Genomic DNA, 24,475 nt, shown 5'->3' on the forward strand with positions numbered 1-24,475 from the left:
GGGATCTTGTTAAAATGTGAATTCTGGTTCAGTATATCTGGGTAGAAATGCAAACTCTGCAGGGGTTTGAACCAGAATACACTGTATCAAAGCCCTGGTGGAGAGCAACCCAGGGCAGGTGCCAAAGAGGAAGAGGAAGAACAGGATGCGGTGAAGAAAGAGAAGAAGAAATTACGTCATTGGGAAGCCTTTGGGCTCCTAACTACTTCCTCCTACAACATACAGAATGGGTGATGGGGTGATGTTCACAGGTATGACATACTCCCATGGGCACTTGAATTATAGGATGTGAAATAAATCAAGTGTTTCAGCTTCTGGCACAGAGCTGTAACTTCATTTGTTTTCTTTCGCATTGGAATGACACTGTGATAGGGATATCCTTGAATCGTCTCTGATATATATATATGAGTTCTTTAATTCTGATTAGAAGCATAATTTGTGCTGACGCAACCTACCATAACCATATGACAACTATGACAGGCCACATCTCAGTCTTGTGTACAGGTTACCATTGACCTCCTTCATATGTATGATTTTGTGTATCAAACGTAGGGAACATTTAGCAGAGATGTTCCCAGAATGGCATCAAGGTTTTTGGTAAACCTTGCGAGTAGATGGTAGGAACAGACAGAGAAAAAAAGACTAAAGAAATGACAGCTTCTCCATTAAAAAATTGGCAATACAACCCGAAACTATTGCCCTGAGATAATTTTTAAACCTTAAACCAAAAATATCCCCTGAAGTCTTTAAACCAAACAATGGTTTAGCTTAATTAGTAAAGAAAGTCAGCCTTGAGCATTGTGCTCCTTTAAGAACTACCTACATGGAATCAGAGGGCGCCCTGGTGGTTGAAGCAGTCGGCTGCTAACTGAAAAGACCGCAGCTTGAACCCACCAGCCAGGATCGTGGGAGAAAGATGTGGCAATCTGCTTCCATAAAGATTTCAGCCTGGGAAACCCTAGGGGGCAGTTCTCCTCTGTCCTGCAGGGTCCCTAGGAGTCAGAATGGCAATCGGTTTGGTTTTTTATATGGAATCAAATTGACAACAGCAACTTGAAAGATTAGATAGGAGATTTAGTGGGCAGTGCATTTGTATTAGTGGGGGAGGAACAATTCGGAAAAGGAGGGTGAGGATGGTTGCACAGCTTGAAGTGTGTAATTGATGCCACTGAATTGTACATGTAGAAACTATTGAATCTGTGTACGTTCTGCTGTATATATTCTTAAAAACAACAATAAAATAAATTTAAAAAAAAGAAAATATTTGACGAAAGAAGATCACAGTGGAAAAAAGAGAAAGGGGTGAACCTGCAATTGTATTTGATCACTTTACTTCTTCCTGTTTCTGAAAGAATAGTATGGTGGGTGCCCTTTTAAACCTGCTACTAAATAGGTATTTGGCCTTGGACAATTTTATTATCCTTTCTAGTGGCTAGTCTATACCAGGCATATAACCAGTATGAAACACTCAAAAAATATTTCTTGAAATCAATAAATGACTAACATTTTCTCAGGTCTAAAATTGTATCATTTTATTATATTTAAAAATTATATATTATATAGTATAGAAGTCCCTGGGTGGTGCAAACAGTTAAGCACTTGGCTACTCACCAGAAGGTTGGTGGTTTGAGTCTACTCAGAGATGCCTCAGAGGAAAGGCTTGGAGATCTGCTTCCAAAAAAATCATAGCCATTGGAAACCCTACGGAGCACAGTTCCCCTCTGACACGTGTGGGGTCGTCGTGACTCCGGGGCCGACTCCGCAGCAGCTAACAGCACCAACAATGGCACAATGCATTCAAGTTCCTCTTACTCATAACTGACGATTAGTTTCCTAAAATCAGACAATTCCAAGGCTTGACTATTAGGTGAGTAGTGGAAACTTTTCACGAAAGGAAATATTCTTTTTGACTTTTATTTCTTCCTATTTTGCCATTCTTAAAGTAGCTGGATCTGATTGTGCTCTTCCAGTCAGGAAAACTGTAAGCCTCTATGGCACCTGGCCTAATGCAGCCCTGCAGGCATGTGCCTCTGTGCAAAGAGAAAGGACCCCCTTCTGCAGGCAGAGCCAGCCCCATACCAGCCACATCAGCTTGCCTGGCCCCTTTGGCCAGGCACACATGTATGGAGCATAAATCGTACAACCCTACGTAAATGCCTTGTCTCCAGTGCCAAAACCTGTGGCTTTTAGAACAATACACTGAACACCTCTAAATGCTGGGCACTTGTTACAGATTGAATTGTGTCCCCCCAAAAATGTGTGTTAACTTGCTTAGGCCATGATTCCCAGTATTGTATGATTGTCTACCATTTTTGTGATCTGATGTGATTATCCTAAGTGTTGTAAATCCTGACCTCAGTGATGTTAATAATGGAGCCCTGGTGGAGCAGTGGTAAAGATCTTGGCTGTTAACCAAAAGGTCAGCAATTTGAATTCACCAGCTGCTCTTTGGAAACCCTTTGGGGCAGTTCTACTCTGTCCTATAGGGTCCTTATGAGTTGGAATCAACTCGATGGCAATGGGTGTCATATGGGTATGATGTTAATGAGGCTGAATTAGAAGCAGTTATGTTAATGAGGCAGGACTCAATTTACAGGATTAGGTTGTTTCTTGAGTCAATAAGAAATACCTAAGAAAGGTATGGAAACCCTGGTGGCGTATTGGTTGATTGTTACGGCTAACCAAAATGTCAGCAGTTCGAATCCACCAGGCACTCCTTGGAAACTCTACGGAGCAGTTCTACTCTGTCCTATAGGGTTGCTGTGAGTCAAAATCGATTCAATGGTAAAGGGGTTTGGTTTTTTTGTTTGTTTGTTTAAGAGAGGTATGTAAGAGAGAATCAGAGAGGGGAGGGACCTCATACCACCAAGAATGAAGAGCCAGGAGAAGGGTGCATCCTTTGGACCTGGGGTCCTTGCACTGAGAAGCTCCTAGACCAGGGGAAGATTGATAACAAGGACCTTCCCCCAGAGCCGACAGAGAGAGAAAGGCTTCCCCTGGAGCTGGCACCCTGTGAATTCCGGCTTCTGGCTTCCTAGACTATGAGAGAATAAACTTCTGTTTGTTGAAGCTATTCACTTGTAGAATTTCTGTTACAGCAGCACTAGATAACCAAGACAGCACTCCACCAGGCACTAGAGATAAAAAGAGGAATAAGACAGAGTCTACCTTTGGCAAGTTGGGAAGAGGGACATGTAAGCAGATGACCACAATAAGGCCTAGAAAAGTGATCAAAGAGAAACACACGCAAAGTGCTGAAGAGCACAAATGAAGGAGTAACTTATTTTTCTGTACTTAAGGAAAATTTAGAAAGGAAGAGACATTTGAACTGGGGACCATGGAATGAGTAGAAATTCATGAGTTGGGAAAAGGGCGTTAGGACTTTTGGTAGCAAGAACAAGCTTGGGGCTCCCCTTGTACCCCCAACCTCCGGAAAGCCTTAGGGTTGTAGCTTAGTCAATTTGATCAAGGTCTCACCATTTTTCTAGGATTTGCCTTTCTATGCCTTTTTTTTTTTTTTTTTTTTGCCTTCGAAGGGATCTAGACAAGCCCAGAAGTGCCGGGGTTTTACATAGAGGTTTGGGAAAACAGTGTTCTTTTGCCAGGACTGCCCTTCCGTGTAACTCTCTGGGGAGTCTGGGGAGGCAGTAGGTGGCTGGTCAAAGGCCGGGGATTTGGGATCTTGGCCAAATGGCCTCCTTGAAGATATAGCACACAAGGACATTCCAGGAAGAGGGAGCAGCGTAATCCCACAGTATTTTGTTTGCCAAGTGGAAATATACTTAGTGACAAATATTTTATTTAGCTGCAGGTGTGACCTTTGGTTACCCAACAGAATTGTGGATCGGCTGGAGTGCAACTTTTACAAGGCCTAGACTGCTGATTTCCCTAAAAGGATCAGTTAGTTTTGCCCAGAAAATCTGTTTCAAAACCACAGACTATGTCTGTAACTCTAGGAAGCTCCTCTCTTGTTGGCTTGTGTTACTTGCCAGAAGAATCAGGAGGGAGTGTGCACAGCTCCACATAGGACATTGTCACTCTCAGAGAAACAACTTTGTGTGTTCTTTTGGCAGAAAGTCAGAGGCTTCTTTTCTGGGTCATTAGGACAGTCATATGCAAGGCGTCAATCTGTGCGTGGGGGCCTGGGGATCAGAGGAAATAGTCTTTATTTATTTCTTTCCCTGTAGTAGGCCCTCTGACGTTGCATTGATGTGTTTAGATGACTGTGTCCTCTGATTCTATTTGTGGAGTTCAAGGAGGACTGGAGGCTTCACTGGGCACTGTTCTGCACAGAAATGACAACAACAACAAAAACCCATGGACTATGTTTTTATTGATTAGTTCCAAACTAGCTCTTCCAGGCCACACACTCCTAGGCCAGGTTCTCCTGTGATGACCCTTATGTTGAAATAAAAGATGGTGGTGAGTTATGCAGCACCAGCCCTCAGCAACTGCCTGAGGGCCCTTATTGCAACAATCTGATAACCACAGATTGCCCTGAGGAGTACCCCGCCTGTGTTTGCGATTTTCAAGTGCCCGGACACAACACGACACTCCTTCTGAAGCTCCTGGATGAGGTAGTAAGAAACCCAGACCCACATTTGTACCCTGGAAGGAGACATCAAAGAGAACACAGGGCAAACTCAGGAACACTTTGTAAACCCAGAAAGAACATTGCTACAAAATAGAAAGGTACATTGTAATGCAAGAGGCCTAAAAATAAAGACCAAGGGGCAACAGCAGAGAGTTGAGGGACCTGTCAGCTTGTATTTAAGGATCCTGCTAAAGGGATCACGTGCAAAAGAATATCATCCAGAAAACATACACCAAAATATCCATAATCACCCCCTAAGCTCAGGAAAAGATACCCCTGTACCCCGTTACTCATACCAAAAATCTAGGAATCTTCTATTTCCACTTTTCTTCAATACACTCTCATCTTTCTATCAGCAATACAACCTCCAATTAATATATTGATTCAGTCCACCTCCTTTTCTCTTCACTGCCACCATCCCAGTCCAAGCCACAATAACCTAGAGCATTAACAGAATTTCAGGCTGCTAACAACCATATGAAGAAATGCTCATGATCATTAGCAATTAGAGAGATGCAAATCAAAACTACAATGAGATACCATGTCACCTCAACATTACTGGCACTGATTAAAAAAAACAGAAAATAACAAATGTTGGCGAGGGTATGGGGAGAATGGAACTCTTATACACTGCTGGGGGAAATGTAAAATGGTACAATCACTATGGAAGATGGTATGGGATTTCCTCAAAAAGCTAGAAATAGAAATACCATATGATCCAGCAATCCCACTTTTAGGTATATACCCTAGAGAAATAAGAGCTGTGACACAAATAGACATATACACGTCCATGTTCATTGCAGCATTATCCACAATAGCAAAAAGGTAGAAGCAACCTAAGTGCCCATCAACAGATGAAGAGATTAACAAACTGTGGTACATACACACAATGGAATGTGTGCGACAGTAAAGAATAATGATGAATCTGTGAAACATTTCACAACACGGATGAATCTGGATAGTGTAATGCTGAGTGAAATAAGTCAACCACAAAAAGACAAATATTGTATGAGAAAGCTTTTACAAAGTAACAACAAAAGGTTTACATACAGGAAAAAAAAAAACTCTTTGATGGTTACCAGGGACGGGACGAGGAGGGAGGGAAAATTACCAAAGAGATAGAAGACAAGAGTTAATGTTGGTGAAGTGAAAAGCAATACATAATATGGGGGAAGTCAGCACAACCTGACGAAGGCAAGAGAGAAATTCAGGAATAAAAACCAACTATAGTAACTACTGGAAACCCTGGTGGCGTAGTGGTTAAGTGCTAAGGCTGTTAACCAAGAGGTCAGCAGTTTGAATCTGCCAGGCATTTCTTGGAAACTCTACGGGGCAGTTCTACTCTGTCCTATAGGGCCGATATGAGTCGGAATCAGCTTGACGGCAGTGGGTTTGGTTTTTTGGTTTTATAGCATAGATAATCCTGCAACAATAGAATCAACAAACAATAATCTATGAATTGATACATTGATAGATACGTAAAGAGGTGAGGGAAGGGGTAAGGCAACACACTGACCAGCAGATACAGGTTCGAAGGTGGAAATTTCTAAATACATGACTGTAGGTTCTCCTCATGTATTATATAGACAATAGAGCGCACAAGTGGCACGGTCAGAGAAACCTCTTAGACAAAACAAATACCTCACGGGATGAAGTTCCCAGGCTTGAAGGCAAAGGACCATAGGCTCAGGGGACATCTACATCAATTGGCACAATATAGTTCTTAAAGACAGTGTTCTCCATTCTACTTTGGTGAGTAGTGTCTGGGGTCTTAAAAGCTTGCAAGCAGTCATCTAAGATACAACTATTGGTTCCTCCTAGCCGGGAGCAAAGAAGATGGAAAAAAACTAAACACCCAAGGGAGCAATTAGTCCAAAGGACTAATGGACCACAAGAACCGTTATCCACACGACCCTGAGACCAGAAGAACTAGATTGTACCCAGCTACCACTACTGACCACTCTGACTGGAATTACAATACAGGGTGCTGGACAGAGCAGGAGAAAAATGATTAAATTCACAGAAAAGACCAGACTTACTGGTCTGACAGACACTAGAGGAACCCCCAAGACTATGGCTCCCTGGACACCCTTCTAACTCAGACTTGAAACCATTCCTGAAGTTCATCTTTCAGCCAAAAATTAGGTAGGCCTGTAAGACAAACAATAACACACGTGAGGAACGCGCATCTTAGATCAATCAAGTGTACAAGATCAAATGTGCATCACTTGCCCAGGAACAAAGACAAAAAGGTGGGAGGGGACAGGAAAACTGGACGAATGGACACAGTGAAACCAGGGTAGAAATGGAAAGGGGGAGAGTGCTGACACAATGCAGGATTGCAGCCAATGCCATGAAACAAATTGTGTATAAATTTTTGAATGAGAAACTAATTTGCTCCATAAACTTTCACCTAAATCACATGCACACACACATACACAATAGACAAACTAATGGAAAAGTATAGACACAAAATACATACATGGATTTTGTATGTGAAAAATTATTTATTATTTCTCTTAATTCTGTGGGTTGGCTGGCTGGTTCCTCTGCTGGTTTACCTGGGCCCAGTCATGTGGTTGCATTCAGCTGGAAGTCTGAAGAGGTTCAAGTTCCAGGTTGGACTCACACACCTGGCAGTAGGTGCTGGTTGTTGGTGGGGTGTCTCGGTTCTTCACTTGACCTCTCACCCTTCAGTAGGTTAGACTAACTTCCTTATATGGCAGTCTCAGGACAGTGTTCAAGAGTGAGAAAGCAGAAGATGCAAGGCTTGTTGAGGCCTAGGCTCCAGAACTTGCACAATGTCATCTCCCTTATCTCCTATGGGTCAAAGCAAGTCTCAAAGACAGCTCCGATTTAAGGGTAGGTGGAAGAGATTTCACCTCTTGATGGGAGTAAACTATTGCAGTCAAGTTGATTTCAACTCATAGCAACGCTACAGTACAGAGTAGAACTGCCTCATAGGATTTCCAAAGCTATAATCTTTATGGAAGCGGACTGCTACACCTTTCTTCCTTAGAGCGGCTGATGGATTCGAACCACAGACCTTGGTAGTTAGCAGCCAGGTGCTTAACCATTGCACCACCAGGGCTCCTTTTGGTGGGAGTAGTTGCAAAACAAAGAAAGAAAAGAAAAAATGGTGGCCATATTTAATCTACCACAGGAATATATAACCTATTCAAAAATATTAAATAAGATATTTATAAATCAATCTTAACAGTATGGAAAATTTTATGACATAATGTTTAAACAAGAGGAGTGCTTAATTGCATATGAACTTAATTATGACATTGTCTCCTGGCTTTCCCGCTGCCTCCCTGACCACTGTTTTCGTTAAATATTAACAGCCCAACTCAAAATGGCTTAAATAGTAAAAAATATGGACTATTTCACATAACAAAAAGTTTTGAGGAAGGGCAGCTCCAGTGGCTGAAAATGCATCTACTTGTTCATGTCATCAGGAATTCAGAGTTTTCACAGTCTTTCCCACCTGCCATGTCGGCCTTTCAGCTTGAGTCTTAGGCTAGCCTTCCTTATTGCTGCATAATACTCCATTGTTCGGACATACCACAGTTTATCCATTTCTCTACTAAAGAACATCTTGGTTGCTTCCAATTTTTGGTAATTATGAATAAAGCTGCTATAAACATTTGTGTGTCTACCTAGGAGCATGATTGCTGGATGGTTTGGCAAGCCTGTTGAGATTTGTAGGAAACTGCCAGGCTGTCTTCCAAAGTGGCTGTACCATTTTGCATGGACCCCTGATTTTTAGTTGGGTACATGACTCCCTGGGATAAAGATTGCTTCTCAACCTCTCTCGTAGAAGACGAAGTCCTGGCCAATGGGATGTGAGCAGATGTGATATGTGCAAATTCTGTATTGTGCACTTAAAGCTGGAGAATCTTAACCCAAGGCGCCTGTCCATAGAACTAGAGGGCTTGTGAACCTGAATGGGAAAAATTACATTTTTATTTTCACTGATCGTTCGCTGAAATACAGCATTTTGTTCTATTATGGATATAGGAAAAAAATCACAGAAGTACTAGCAGTAACTACGACCTTGTTATGAAAAGAAATCACAGACATTTTCATATCACGTAATCATTCTGTAATATCTAATATATTGTTTGCATTCATTATCACTTTGAAATTATGGCAGTTATTAGATTCACTGCTGCTGTTGTTGTTGTTAGGTGCTATAGAGTTGATTCGGACTCATAGCAACCCTATGTGCAACAGAACGAAACACTGCCTGGTCCTGCGTCATCCTCACAATTGTTGTTATGCTTGAGCCCATTGTTGCAGCCACTGTGTCAATCCATCTAGTTGAGGGTCTTCCTCTTTTTCGCTAACCCTCTACTTTACCAGGCATTATGTCCTTCTCCAGGGACTGGTCCCTCCTGATAACATGTCCAATATATGTGAGACGTAGTCTCGTCATCCTTGCTTCTAAGAAGCATTCTGGTTGTACTTCTTCCAAGACAGATTTGTTCATTCTTTTGGCAGTCCGTGGTATATTCAATATTCTTCACCAATACCATAATTCAAAGACATCAATTCTTCTTCAATCTTCCTTATTCGTTATCCAGCTTTCGCATGCATATGAGGCGATTGAAAACACCATGGCTTGAGTCAGAAATACTTTAGTCTTCAAGGTGACATCTTTGCTTTTCAACACTTTAAAGAGGTCTTTTGCAGCTGATTTGCCCAAGGCAATGCGTTGTTTGATTTCTTGACTGCTGCTTGCATGGGTGTTGATTTTGGACCCAAGTAAAATGAAATCTTTGACTTCAATATTTTTTCCATTTATTATGATGTTGCTTATTGGTCCAGTTGTGAGAATTTTTGTTTTCTTTATGTTGAGGTGTAATCCATATTGAAGGCTGTAGTCTTTAATTTTCATCAGTAAGTGATTCAAGTCCTCTTTACTTTCAGCAAGCAAGGTTGTGTCATTTGCATAATGTAGGTTGTTAAAGTCTTCCTCCAATCCTGATTCCCCTTTCTTCTTCATATAGTCCAGTTTCTCGGATTATTTGCTTAGCATGCGCATTGAATAGGTATAGTGAAAGGACACAACACTGACACAGATCTTCCCAGACTTTAAACCATCAGCATCCCCCTGTTCTGTTCGGAGGACTGCCTCTTGATCTTCATACAGGTTCTTTATGAGCACAGTTAAGTGTTCTGGAATTCTCAGTCTTTGAAATCTTATCCATAATTTGTTATAATCCACACAGTTGAATGCCTTTGCATAATCAATAAAACACAGGTAAACATCTTTCTGGTATTCTCTGCTTCAACCAGGATCCATCTGACACCAGCAATGATATCTCTAGTTCCACGTCCTCATCTGAATCTGGCCTGAATTTCTGGCAGTTCCCTGTCAATGTACTGCAAAGCTGCTTTTGAATAATCTTCAGCAAAATTTTACTTGCATGTGATATTAGTGATATTGTTCGATAGTTTCCGCATTTGGTTGGATCACCTTTCTTTGGACTAACACCTTCAATTTATATTTGTGATAACTAGAAATGGCGGTATTTTTCAATATAGAAAAATACTATGTTGATTGGAGTAGTGAGGCTTGGAGACTAATGAGGAAGCAAAATAAACAATTTCATCATAAAGATGTGAAGCCGGGTAATGGTAATGAAAATAAAATGGAAGAGAAGTTAATAATGGCCTATGATAGCTGTTAAAAGATAGTTTTTTAAAAAAGTGTATAATTGTGACTCATACAAGTATAACATGAATACACATCAAAACTTCTATTTAACTCCATTAATTAATGACAGAACAAGTAAGATGATACAGCCACTTCAAGGGGGTATGCAAAATACCACATGTATGTAGATTAGAAACTGGCAGAACTGTTCAATATACATAGGAGAATGATCCACTGAATCAACAGTGGATGCAATTTGCATATTTAGGGACAAGATCATTGCATTACTGTCAATATTCTACAACTTGCAGAGTTGCAAAATAGCTCAAAGACAATGAAAAGCACAGAGATCCCACAGAATCAGGTAACTTGGACAATGTCTAGCTTATCATTGAAGACACCCAGCAACCTTTTTGATCCATTTCAAAAGTCTTTCATACTGTTTTCTCTACATATTTGAATTTGTTCAGTGCTTATTATGGGCCAGGCACTATCCTAGGTACTTTAGATGTATTAAGTCACTTAATTCTAACAACTGTATATGGTAGGTTCTGTTACTATCTCCACTTTAGAAGTGAGGAAACTGAGGCACAAGAAAGGTAAATAACTTACCGAAGGTCAAAAAGATGCTAGGAGGTGGAGCCAGAAACTGAATCCAGATAGTTCTGGACCTGCTGTGGGGCATCCCTACTCTGTCCTATAGTGTCACTATGAGTCGGAATTGCCTCAAAGGCAGCAAGACTTTTTTTTTTTTTTAATGCTGCCATGGGTGTAAATATTTCAGTGAAAAAGAATTGATAGAATCCAAGCAGTTAGATATATGTTGGGGGGCGGGGGGACCTCAAACCCACTGCCATCCAATTGATTCCAACTCAAAGTGACCCTACAGGACAGGGTAGAACTGCCCCATAGGGTTTCCAAAGCTGTAATTTTTTTTTTTTTTAATAGTCCTGAAAATCAACCTCTCAGAAGTTAAATTTTATCTTTTTTTTTTTCCATTGTGCTTTAGATGAAGGTTTACAGAACAAATTAGCTTCTTATTAAACAATACACATATTGTTTTGTGACATTGGTTGCCAACTCCACGACATATTAACACTCTCCTCTTCTCAACCTTGGGTTCCCTATTGCCAACTTTCCTGTCCCCTCCTGCCTTCTTGTCCTTGACCCTGAGCTGGTGTGCCCATTTAGTCTCGTTTTTTTTTAAGGGCCTGTCTTTGGCTGAAGGGCAAACCTCAGGAGTGACTTAGTACTGAGTTAAAAGAGTGTCTGGGGGCCATACTCTCAGGGTTTCTCCAGTCTCTGTCAGGCCAGTAAGTCTGGTCCTTTTCTATGAGTCAGGATATTGTTCTACATTTTTCTCCAGCTCTGTCTGGGACCCTCTATTGTGATTGCTATCAGAGCAGCCGGTGGTGGTAGCCAGGCACCATTTAGCTGTGCTGGGCTTGGTCTGGTGGAGTCTGTGGTAGTTGTGGTCCATTAGTCCTTTGGACTAATCTTTCCCTTGTGCCTTTGGTTTTCTTCATTCTCCCTTGCTCCAGATGGTATGGGATTAGTAGAGTATCATAAATGGCTGGTCACGAGTTATTTTTTTTTTAATTGTACTTTAGATGAAGGTTTGAAGAACTAGCTTCTCATTAAACAATTAGTACACGTACTGTTTTGTGACATTGGTTACCAACCCCATGACATGTCAACACTCTCCCTTCTTGACCTTGGGTTCCCTATTACCAGCTTTCCTGTTCCCTCCTGCCTTCTAGTCCTTGTGCCTGAGTTGGTGTGCCCCTTTAGTCTTGTTTTTTTTTTTTTTTTAATCTTTGGCTAAAAGGTGAACCTCAGGAGTTACTTCATTACTGAGCTAAAAGGGTGTCTGGGGGCCATACTCTCAGGATTTTTCCATTGTCAGACTGGTTAAGTCTGGTCCTTTTTTCTTGTGAGTTAGAATTTTGTTCTACATTTTTCTTCAGCTCTGTCCAGGACCCTCTATTGTGATCACTGTCAGAGCAGAAGGTGGTGGTAGCTGGGTACTATCTAGCTGTGCTGGACTCAGTCTGGTGTAGGCTGTGGGAGTTATGGTCCGTTAGTCCTTTGGACTAATCTTTCCCTTGGGCCCTTGGTTTTCTTCATTCTCCCTTGCTCCAGATGGTATGGGGTTAGTGGAGTATCTTAAATGGCTGCTTACAATGTTTTAAGACTCCAGATGCTGCTTACCAAAGTAAGAATAGAACATTTTCATTATAAACTATGTTATGCCAATTGAGCTAAATGTTCCCTGAGACTGTGAAGGCTGTAAATCTTTATGGAAGCAGACTACCACAATCTTTTTCGCACGATTGTCTAGTTAGCACTTTAGCCACTGTGCCACCAGGGCTCCTTATGTTAAATATAGAAGAAAGAAATGGTCAAGATGATGTCACAGTGTTTCCACTGGTCAAATGCAAAAGGGGTACACTGTTCAGATAAATAAAGAGATTAACAACAGGCATTGATTTGATTTGGTTTTTAGACAATGAACTTTGAAGTAATGGCAAGGTGTCCAGATGGAAAAGTCCAGCTGAGCAGGAAATGAGAATCGGAGATATGGATGAGTGACTTTTTTTATGGTGTAGTTTAATCTGTGGTATGGGAAACACCAGTGTGTATTTGTCAGAGCTAATGGACAGAAGCCCAGAGGGAAGAGTCCATTATGCCGGCAGGACTGGGCTTCTGCTACTTCATAGGCTGAAGAGGGGCTGCTTCAGGGAGTAAAACCAAAGCAAAGTTGTTAGGTGCAGACAACACAATATGCTCTTGGGAGTTAAGCAGAAATATTAAGCCAGAGTCATGAATGCAAATGGCCAAAGTTGAGGCTGAAAGGTAAATAGAGGCTGCATCATAAAACAACTTTACCCTCTGTGCAGTAAAGGTTACCAAGCAGGAAAGGGTCATGGTCATTTGTACATTTTAGAAAGAATCAGTCTGGCTACAGCATGAAGTTTGGGCAAGTCTAGAGGCAGGTGAGTGTCACTGGGATGCAGGTGTATGCAGTTGCTGACTTGGATCGGACAGTGGCAATCAGACCCAACTTTGATATCTGAGGGGCCTAATGGTAAGAGTACCAAAGGAGGTCCATGATAGGTGAATACATATTTAAAAGTTCTACATCAAGCTAGCAAACTGGCAAAATATCCACTATCCTACCTTGATAAATACATCTTCTTAAGGACCTAGAACATCAGGTTTAAATTTAGAATTTTCCACTCCTTAGAGTTTCATGATGGACCATGGAGGCTCAGAAGAGGAGGTTCTAGCCTGTGGCCTGGCCTCCTTCCTTTCCCACCCAAAACAGAGCTTCAGAGTAACACAGACCAGTTTGACTCTTACCCTGCCACGTAACCATTTCCGTGACTACAGACAAGTCACCTGTCAATCCTCAGTTACTTTATTTGGAAGTCAAAGTAAGAACGTCTACTTTAAAGGGTTGTTAATAGGGAATAGAAATAATGTAAACGCTTGGCACATAGTAGGGTAACAAATGCTATCTGTAAGGATCAGACATTTATTCAGCTTCTGCAGTGTGCCAGAAGGGGATAATGCAGGGAACAAAATATCCCCTATGCCCTCATGGAACTTGAGGTGTAGTGGGAGAATCAATCAACAAGTGAGCCGCAGGTACTGGTTGATACCGGCTTGGTTCCTCTCAAGTGTCTGTGTTTTATCTCGGACGTGCAAGGAAGCCAGTAGTTCTTGACCAGGGCGACACTACCAGAGGCGTTTGGGAATGGGGGTGGGCGTTCGGTGGTTACCATGCCTGAACATCCAGGTACAGCAAACTTCCGTCATCGTCATCGTGTGGGGCAGCGCCTTCCAGAGCAGCTCCAAAAAGAGAAAAACCAAACCCTTTGCAGTCAAGCCAATTCCGACTCCTAACGACCCCATAGCTCAGTTGCGCCCAAATGCCAAGAGCGCCCCTGTTGAGAAACGCTGCAAAGTGTTCCGCTTTCACTGGAGGATTTGGGGCGCAGGGGTGGCGGGACGTAATTTTGGCAGTTACTTCTTTCAGGAGCGGGCACTCGTACTTCTCGTAGTCGTTCCGGGGTCGACCTGGAATGGATGTAAGAAGAAGCAAGGCCAAGCAGGATGGGCCACACTAGGCAGGGCTTTTCTGCTACCAAAAAGGCCGAAGAGCGCGGCGGAAGCCCAGACGAAAGGGACTACAGCGACACCTAGCTCTTCTCCGAGCCGCGTCCAGAGGCCTGCTTCCTGCGGCTGAGAGGTGGGTGGGCGGATCGCCCTGGGGCGTGGCCTGGGGGTGTGGCCTGGGGCGTGGCCAGGCGCCGACGGCGCGGGGTCGAAGGGCACGCGGCGCAGGCGGCATGGCGGCCTCCACACTGGGCGCGGCGTGGGGTCCGCTGCGGCCCTACGTCCCGGGTCTGTGCCGCCGCCGGCCGCCCCAGGATCTGTGCGCGCGCTCGCGGCGGCTGCCAGAGCTCGCAGTGTCTGGACGGAGCCTAGCTGCGACTAGCGGGCGGGGAGCGCCGGGTACTGACCTCTACTGCATGGAGTTGCTGCGGTGAGCAAGGCCGTCCTCCTCGCGGCCGCCGGGTGGGCGCGGCTCGGACCCGAGACCCTCAAGGCGAGCAGACCAGCGCGGTCCTCGCGCTCCTCTGGATGCTCAGACTGGTTGGCGCCGGTGCGGTGTGTGGAGGGGGTGAAGCAGCAAGAACGTTCGTTCGGGTCAGATTGTGGCAACGTTTCTTTGTTTGCCTACGCTTGTCAGCTTGCCGGAACCTTAATTTTAACTTAATATGAACGTTTTTGCACGCATAGATTTTTTGCATATCGGCCAGTAATTAATTTTAATGACAGCGGTAACTGAGTTCTTCTGTGTGGCAAAGTAGTTTACGAGTGATTTATTCAGTTCTCATTACGAATTCTGAAAAACAAATGTAGATTTGCTTCTTAGGATTGTGAAAATTAAAGCCTTTGGAACAAAGCCTGACATGTAGCATGGTCACAGTGAGTACAGCTTAAATTATTATCTCATTTAATAGACTAGGAAATTGATATTTGGAGGGATTAGGGAATTTGCCTGAGACTCACTAGAAACTTCGTTTAGTTAGGGGCTTGCTGTGCTTTAGCAGCATCGGAACACCTGACAACGTGAGAGTCGCTCTAATCGGTTGTGGAGTTAAGATGGACTAGTCGGGTCACTTGGCTCTGGGGCAGGGGCCTGTCTTGGAATCTAGGTCAGACTGCAAAGACCAGTTCGTAGGCCCTGTGCCCTTCTGCTACCCTTGAATCATAAAAACCAAAACCAAACCCATTGCTATGAGTCAATTCCTACTCATAGCAACCCTGCAGGACAAAAGAACTGACCTGTAGGGTTTCCGAGGAGGGTTGGAACTGCTGACCTTTTGGTTAAGAGCCAGCCGCCTAACCACTGTGTCACCAGGGCTCCAGTGGAAATCAGGGCATTAAGCATTGTTAAAAGTCAAAACTGTCAAAAGATTGTATTCATTTTTTATGTATTTCAGAGTTACTATTTTTTAATCATACAAAATTCTATGTAACCAGTGTATAACATCCTACTTGTGTCATAGCTCTCCTTTGTAGAGGTAATGACTCTTAGTAATTTCTTATGTAGCCTTCTAGTGATAAGTGTGTGTATTTACAAACATACAATACATAATTCTTTATTTTTCTTAACTAGTAGTTTTTCTAAAATACATAATTTACGAATGGCCAGGTATTTAACCTGTCCATGTTGATATTTGTTTGGATTGGGGGCCATTGACTCTAGTGATTTAAAAAAGCCTGGATTTTGCATACAGACCTGATCTGAGTTTCTTAATCCTAACTCTGTCACTTGGGAAAATTACTTTAAGATTCAGTTTTTTCCCCGTTTGTACATTTCTGTTCCTACTTTATAACGGGGTTGTGAGGATTAAGTGTAATGATGTATATAAAAGTGCTTAGCAGAGTCCTTAGCACAGAACAAATGCTTGATAAGCAGTTTTAAAAATCAAAACAAAATGAAACTTGAAAGGAAGATTAGCGCTTCAAGCTTCTAATTGTCCATCAATAATCTTTGCAAAATTTGGCTTCTGAAATGTTTATGCAGGGTTGTTCTGGACATGCATCTTATTCAAGGCCTCCAGTGTCAGGAAAAATTCCAAGCCAGAGCTTCTGGTTAGCCAGCTTGAGCTCTTCTAGGAAACTAGTGAGGTTTGGTTCCTGGGGAAAATCTCAAACCTTATCTTACATAGGCTTCTTGGAGTTTGGGTAAGCTAGGAGAGCCACCTCAGGCCCTTGGGATTAAGGCTGTAGTAAGGAGGTAAGGAGGTGACAATGTATGGGAGTGCAGCCAGTGTTCCCCATCCTCCTCCAGCCTCCCCAGGGGCCCACTTTTCCTTTGTGTCCGATGGCACAGTAATCCTAACGTCTGATGAGCTTGTTTCTTACATGTCTGTCTCTCCTTAACTAGACTGAAGCTTACACCTGTCTTCGAGGTCTAGTATGTTGCATGGCACATAGCAGGCACTGAATATATGTTTGGATGAATGAATAAATCAAAGGCGATAGGCCCCGTTGCTGTATAAAGCCATAAGTTTTATATATCCATATCATGGCATTTTTCACTCTCTGGAACAGCTCTCATGTAACTGGACCTCAGTCAGTCACTTCGAACATCCCCGTGTACCCGCTATCCAGTAACAGTGATCCTGAGTGATAAAGAAGTGGTTAAATAATTATTATATCCTGTTGAAGGTAGAGAAGCTAGTAATATTGTTTAGAAAAATTTTCAACTAACATTTTTACAAGTTGTTAATAGAGAAACCACGTGTAGATTATTTCATTTGCAGCAACAAAGCTTGCTAAAAGTCTTACTATTATGTCTTTCATTCATTTTTCATTTTCCAGTAAGAAGCTTGAAGTACTTCACATATTGGCTATTTTGAGGAGATGTGGAACAGGGAGATTATCAAGCCTCATCTTGGAAATTAGAAAACAGACATGAGTAATTGGTGTCATTTCCATCAGTAACTAGTTAAGTAATGAAGGTTCAGACTGTAGTTTTGATTTCCATTCAGTATTTCCTTACAGTTTCATATTACCTTTCAAATCCTTCTTTAAACACTTTTGAAGCTCAGTTTTTATAGTAAAATAAAAATTTTAAGTACTGCATCTATATCTATGTATATTTAAAAGTATAAAGTATAGACTTGCTTTGCTGTCAGTGCCTTTAGAAACAAACCTTTTTGAAGAACCTTGTGAAACTGCTTCTGGTGAGATCTTTTTAGTAGAGCTGTTTTGAGACAGCAGGGTTACTATTCACTATAGTTGTTTGTTGTGAGAATTGTCAAGGGAGTGGATAAAAGGGGTATAAGTTCTCTGTTAGGCAAATGACAAAATATGAGTCAGTTGTAAAATGAGAATAGTCTCAGTTTCAGTGGTTAGCTCTGCTGCTAACCAAAAGGTTGGCAGTTTGAATCCACCTGCCACTTCTTGGAAACCCTGTGGGGCAGTTATACTCTGCCCTATAGGGTCGCTATGAGTCGGGCTCGACTCGATGGCAACGGGTTTAAATTCCATGGAATGAGTTTCAGATGGGACCCATTTTATGTTGAATACTGTTTTATAGGAAATAATGTTATAATAAGGTTTCAGTGAATTACAGTTAAAGCAGCCTTGTAGATAGGCAGTCTGGTAAGTACTTTATACTTATGTCATCCTTCCTAGAATGACTATAGTAAAGTCTACACTTTTTTAACTTTTTATTTTGAAATAATTTCAAACTTACATAAAAGTTGTAGAAATAGTACACAGGGCTCCCGTAGACTCTTCACCCCATCCCTTCGTTGTTAACATTTCTGATTCATTTGAGAATAAGTTGCAGACATGATGTCCCATTACCCCTTAATACTTCATGTGTGTATTTCCTAAGTACAAGGATTCTCCCCCATAAAACCATAGGGCAACCATCAAAATCAGGAAATGAAAACTGATCCAATATTTCCATATAATTCACAGATCCCTTTCAGACTTCTCTCATTATTCCTGAGTGTAAAAATGGAGGTGGTGTCTGATCTCCTCTCTTTACATGGAGGAAGGAGAATCAAGATCAGCAGCCCAGGACTGATTGCTGTGAGGCGGAAGTCAGACATACCTCCTCTCTCTGCCATCTTTACCAATTCTGACACCAGACAACCGTCCCATGGCACTCTCTACTTCCCTGCTGGGTTCAATAATTTATTGCAGTGACCACACAGAATTCACAGACAATATTCATCATTATGGGGTTTATTAGGGAGGTAACAGGTTACAATTCACCTTCAGAAACACTCAGGATACAATTTTTCTGTCAGGACAGCGTCTCCGCAGCTGTACTCGAAGGCACACCTCACCCTGGCCCTCTGCCTCTGCCCAAAGGCACTCAGCTTTCTCACTCTATGGGTGGGGAACCCCACTGAGTAGTCTTTGCTGCTACCACATCTCTGACACCACTTCTCACTGTCTTCAGGTTTACAGCTTGCTTGCTCCTTCCTCTCCTGGTTCCAGGAGGTTCTCAGCACAGGGATCCCAGGTCCAGCTCTCCACTCCTGGCTGTGCTTCCTTGGTGGTGGTGGGCTTCTCTCTTTCCCACTTCTGGGCTTGCTCATTTCAAGCCCAGCGGGATGGCAAAACTGACGAATCCTTTTTCTGGGGCACATTGCTTTATCCCACAGACCTCCCCAATCACTTGGGTGGGAGTTAGAAGACCACGGCCCCATAAAAGCAGTCTATCACACCGCAATGAGTTAACACCAATATACCTGCTTAAATTATTTTCTTAGTTTGATTTCTGCTCCTGTTATTGTTAGCTGCCACTGAGTCACCCCTGACTCATGGCTACCCCGTGCACAACAGAACAAAATGCTGCCTGGTCCTGTGCCATCCCCATGATTGGTTGCAGGTCAGACTATTGTTTTTATTGGCTCATTTTCAGAAGTAGATCACCAGGTCTTTCTAGTTTGTCTTCTTATATAGCTCATTTGAATTCTTACTAAAACCAAAATGATTCTGAAACAATTAAAATTACAAGAATGACATAAGTTGAAATAAATTGAGATTGAGTATGTCGTTTTTTTAACTGGTCAGGGATTTGAGCCGATAGATTTTTCATAATTGTAGGGAAACGTATAAAATACAAGAAATTTCGATCCTATTCTGAGTAGAACCCTCATTTTCAGTTAATTTTGGTCAGTATTTTTGTGTGCAGTTTGGAAAGTGAAGAGTAACTCTTTTTTTTGGCCTGTTTTTTACAGGAAACGAGATTATGAAGGTTATTTGTGCTCCCTGCTGCAACCTGCAGAATCCCGAAGTGCAGTGTTTGCATTGAGGGCCTTCAATGTGGAACTGGCTCAGGCTGGTATTAAAATACTTTACCTGTTATTTGCAAAATGGTATATTATGGGTTTAATGCTGAACATTAAAGAAATATAGTTTTAATTTATATGTTAGATATTTTTAAGATCTCTGATGGTGATTTATTTCTCCTGCTAACTATATAGGTTTAATGATTAAACTCTAAAAATAAAGCTAGCTGATGAACTCGATGTTTCTGGAAATTTTTATTTCTTCTAAGGATTAAAACTGTGCAACTGCTAGTAACATTGCACTTTTGTGTGTTAATTGAATAGGTTAATCAGAATATTACTGCGTATCCTCTCAAACAATTGCACAATTCCTGTTTATATAGCAAGTTTTTCAAGACCCTTTTTAAATTGAGGTTTTAGTTTTAACGTGAAGTGGGGAATGGAAGCAATTATAGCAGACTCAGGCCTTAGATCATGTTAACTCACTTTTTAAAAATGTCAAGACTATTTTTTAGTGCAGTTTTAGGTTTACAGAAAAGTAAGCAGAAAGTGCTGTTCCCAAATACTCTTTCTCTCTCTGCCTACAATTTCACCTATTATTAACATCTTTTTTTTTTTTTAATTTTTATTTTGCTTTAAGTAAAAGTTTACAAATCAAGTCAGTCTCTCATACAAAAATTTATGTACACCTTACTATATACTCCTAGTTGCTCTCCCCCAATGAGACAGCACACCCCTTCCCTGCACTATTTTTGTGTCCATTTGGCCAACATCTTGTTTTAATGTGTTGTATTTGTTACAGTCGATGGACCAATGTTGGTTATTATTAACTAAAGTCCATAGTTTAGGGTTCACTCTTTGTATTGTATGATTTGTGTCACATACATAATGTTGTGTATCCACCATAACAATATCATACAGCATAGTTTCACTGTCCTAAAAACCCCCTGTATTCCACCTATTCACCCTTCTCCCCACCTTATCTTCCCCCAAAACCTTGGCAACCATTGATGTTTTTACTGTCTCTGTTGTTTTGCCTTTTCTAGAATGTCATGTAGTTGGAATCATACTATATGTAGCATTTTCAGATTGGCTTCTTTCACTTGGAGTGTACATTTAAGATTCCTTTGTGTCTTTTCACGACTTGATAGCTCATTTCTTTCTATCACTGTGTAATACTCCATTGTATGGATATACCACAGTTTATCCATTGACCTATTAAAGAACAACATCTTGGTTGCTTTCAAGTGTTGGCAATTACTAATTGAGTTGCTGTTGTGCGGACATGTGTTCAACTCATTTGAGTAAATACGTAGGAGTACCTTTGCTAGGTTGCGTGATAAGACCATGTATATCTGTGTAAGAAACTACCAAACTGTCTTCCAAAGTAAGTGTACCATTTGCATGTCCACCAGCAGTGAATAAAAGTTCCTTTCCAGCATTTGGTGTTGTCTGTATTTTGGACAAATGTGTGGTGGTATCTCATTGTTGTTTTATTTTGCAGTTCCCCCATGACACATGATATTGAGCATCTTTTCATAAGCTTACTTGCCATCTGTTTATCTTCTTTGGTGAGGTGTCTGTTCAGATCTTTTGCCTACTTTTTTTTGTTCATTTGTTTCCATATAAGCCCTTTGCCTTTTTTATTTATTTTCTTAATTTTTCTTGTGCTTTAAATGAAAGTTTACAAATTAAGTCAGTCTCTCATACAAAAATTTATATACACATTGCTATATACTCCTAGGAAACCCTGGTGGCGTACTGGTTAAGTGCTACGGCTGCTAACCAAAGGGTCGGCAGTTCGAATCTGCCAAGAGCTCCTTGGAAACTCTATGGGGCAGTTCTACTCCATCCTATAGGGTCGGTATGAGTCGGAATTGACTCGAGGGCACTGGGTTCTTTGGGTTTATATACTCCTAGTCGCTTTCCCCCTAATGAGACAGCACACTTTTTTCATGTCCTTTTGGTCAGCTTCTGACCCCTTCTGCCCTCTCATCTCCCCTACAGACAGGCGCTGCCCACATAGTCTCATGTGTCTACTTGATCCAAGAAGCTCACTCTTCACTAGTATCATATTCTATCCCATAGTCTAGTCCAATCCATGTCAAGAGTTGGCTTTGGGAATGTTTCCTGTCTTGGGCTAACAGAAGGTCTGGGGACCATGACCCTCGGGGTCCTCCTAGTCTTAGACCACTAAGTCTGGTCTTTTTATGAGAATTTGAGGTCCGCATCCTACTGCTGTCCTGCTTGCTCAGGGGTTCTCTGTTGTGTTCCTTGTCAGGGCAGTCATCGGTTATAGCCGGGCACCATCTAGTTCTTCTGGTTGTTGCCCACTTTTTAATTGGGTTGTTTGTTTTTTTACTGTTGAGTTCTAAGAGTGCTTCAAATATTTGGATATAGGTCCTTTAATCAGATGTGTGTTTTGCAGCTATTTTCTCCCAGGCTGTGGCTTCTCTTTTCATCTTTCCATTCTCTTAATGCTAACTCACTCTTGTCTAAGAATTTCAAAAGGAGGAGAGACACTTTTTCCTAGAGCGGGAGGAAAGTGTGCAGACACAAATAAAGTGAGGGAGTTTAACTAGAATGGCTTGGTTTTCTCTGTAAAGTAAATGGAGAGGTTGCTTATTGGGAGTGAGGGAGCTGGGGAAAGTTTGGAGTCTTGAAGAAAATAGAAAGTTTTGGCACAGCTTCTCTGGTGAATATAATAGGAAGTGAACAAGGAATGAATAAAAAGGCCATGAGTATAGCACTGAATCTGAAATTAGATACTGTAAATCTATAGTGAGTAATAGATTCTGGTTGTTTTTTCTCTGGTGTATTCATGGAAGTCGTGGGCCCATGTTTTTTCATCTTATCCTTTTTCAGGTATAAACTATATATTAGCATATTAAACCAATCACATTTTAGCTATAAAGAGTCACCGTGTAAGACAGTACACAATACTGGGGAAGCCAGAACCTGTACAAGGCAAGGTGATGGTAGCTGCATAGACACATCCAAACTCCCTGAGGGACCAAATTGCTGGGCCGAGGGCTGTAGGAACCATGGTGTCAGGGAACATCTCGCTCAATTGGCATGACATAATTTATAAAGAATATGTTCTACATTCTACTTTGGTGAGTAGCATCTAGGGTCTTAAAAACCTGTGAGCAGCCATCTAGGATACTCCACTGGTCTCACCCCTTCAGGAGCAAGGAATAATGAAGAAAACTGAAGATACAAGGGAAAGATTAGTCCAAAGGACTAATGGACCACATCTACCACGGCCTTCACCAGACTGAGTTCAGTACAACTAGATGGTGCCCAGCTACCATCACTGACTGCTCTGACAGGGATCACAATAGAAGGTCCTGAACAGAGCTGGAGAAAAACATAGAACACAATTCTAACTCAAAACAAAAGACCAGACTTGCTGGCCTGACAGAGACTAGAGAAACCCTGAGGGTATGGCTCTGGACACCCTTGCAGCTCAGTAATGAGGTCACTCCTGAGGTTCACCCTTCAGCCAAAGATTGAACAGGCCCATGGAACAAAACAAAACTAAAGGGGTGCACCAGCCCTGGGGCAGGGACTGGAAGACATGAGGGAAAAAGAAAGCTGATAATAGGGAACCCAGGGTTCAGAAGGGAGAGTCTTAACATGTCGTGGTGTTGTTAACCAATGCCATACAATGATGTGTATACTAACTGTTTGATGGGAAACTACTTTGTTCTGTAAACCTTCATATAAAGTTCAATTAAAAAAATATGTATGTATGGGGGAAAAAAAAAAAGTCACCACAGCTGTCTTCCCTTCTAACCTTAAAATGATTAAAATTCTGTTTTTAATAACTTGAGCCTCAAGTTTCCCCCAGACTTGTCAGCCACTTTGTAGGAGCATCTTGCCACTTCTTTGCTCACACAGTCCTGTTCTTTTAATTCATTCCACAAGCGTTCATGGAGCGTCTAAAATGCATTGGGTACTCTTAGGTCCTGAGGATGTAGCATTGAATAAAACATATAAAGTCCCTGTACTTGAGGAGCAAATAAACACGTACTTGTATACTGTATCAGATAAAGTGCTGTGGAGAAAAATAAAATGGGATAAAAGAGAGAGAGGAGGGCAGGGGGTTAGTGGGGTTCCTATTTTAAAGAGGGGCATCCTGAAACACTCAGAAGGTGGAATTTGAGCAAAGATTTGAAGGAAGTGAGGGGGTGAGCCATGTAGATAATGTGGGCAAAGAGTTTTCTAGGCAGAAGGAACAGCAAGTGTAAAGGCTCAAGGTTTGAGTGTGCCTGGTGTGTTCAAGGAAACCCTGGTGGCGTAGTGGTTAAGTGCTACGGCTGCTAACCAAAGGGCCGGCAGTTCAAATCTGCCAAGCGCTCCTTGGAAATTTTAGGGGGCAGTTCTACTCTGCCCTGTAGGGTAGCCATGAGCCCGAATCGACTCGACGGAACTGGGTTTGGTTTTGGTTTGGTGTGTTCAAGGAACAGCAAAAAAGCCAGTATGGCTGCAGCAGAGGGAGATAGTGGGAAGTCAGAGGTAGCAGTGGGTCAGATAGGTAAGGTCTTGGAGACCTTTGCAATCACTTGGGCTTTTACTCTGAGCAAAATGGGAAACTGTTGGAGGGTTTTGAACAGAGAAGGACAGTATTTCTTGGTTGTGTTTGAAAAGTGTTACTCTTGCCACTTTATTGAGAATAGAATGTACACTGTTAGGATCTGAACACCAAATGTTTCTAAGAGACTCACCCAGCACCAAGACAGTATTTTTCCCAACTTTTTAATTGGGAATAATTTCACACAGAGAAATGTAAGAATAGTACAAAGAATACCCTGATTCCTCTGTTAATATTTTGCCCTGTTGCTTTACCATTCTGTCTATATATATGTATACACA

At 41.9% G+C, this 24,475-nt stretch overlaps 1 protein-coding gene across 13 annotated transcripts in view; it reads left to right on the plus strand.

Annotated features, from left to right (window-relative positions):
• Positions 1–14,470: 14,470 nt before the first annotated feature.
• Positions 14,471–24,475, plus strand: part of NDUFAF6 (NADH:ubiquinone oxidoreductase complex assembly factor 6) — a 49,855-nt gene continuing 39,850 nt past the window's right edge. For 4 of the 13 annotated variants that reach the window (XM_003408252.4, XM_064267913.1, XM_064267914.1 and 1 more), the window contains exons 1-2: positions 14,615–14,811; positions 19,547–19,646. In XM_003408252.4, coding sequence (XP_003408300.1) covers positions 14,615–14,811; positions 19,547–19,646 — 297 coding nt within the window. The other 9 variants (XM_023545880.2, XM_023545879.2, XM_023545889.2 and 6 more) reach the window with 9 other exon arrangements.

Source organism: Loxodonta africana, chromosome 14, assembly GCF_030014295.1.
Source record: "Loxodonta africana isolate mLoxAfr1 chromosome 14, mLoxAfr1.hap2, whole genome shotgun sequence".
Taxonomy (NCBI): Eukaryota; Metazoa; Chordata; class Mammalia; order Proboscidea; family Elephantidae; genus Loxodonta; species Loxodonta africana.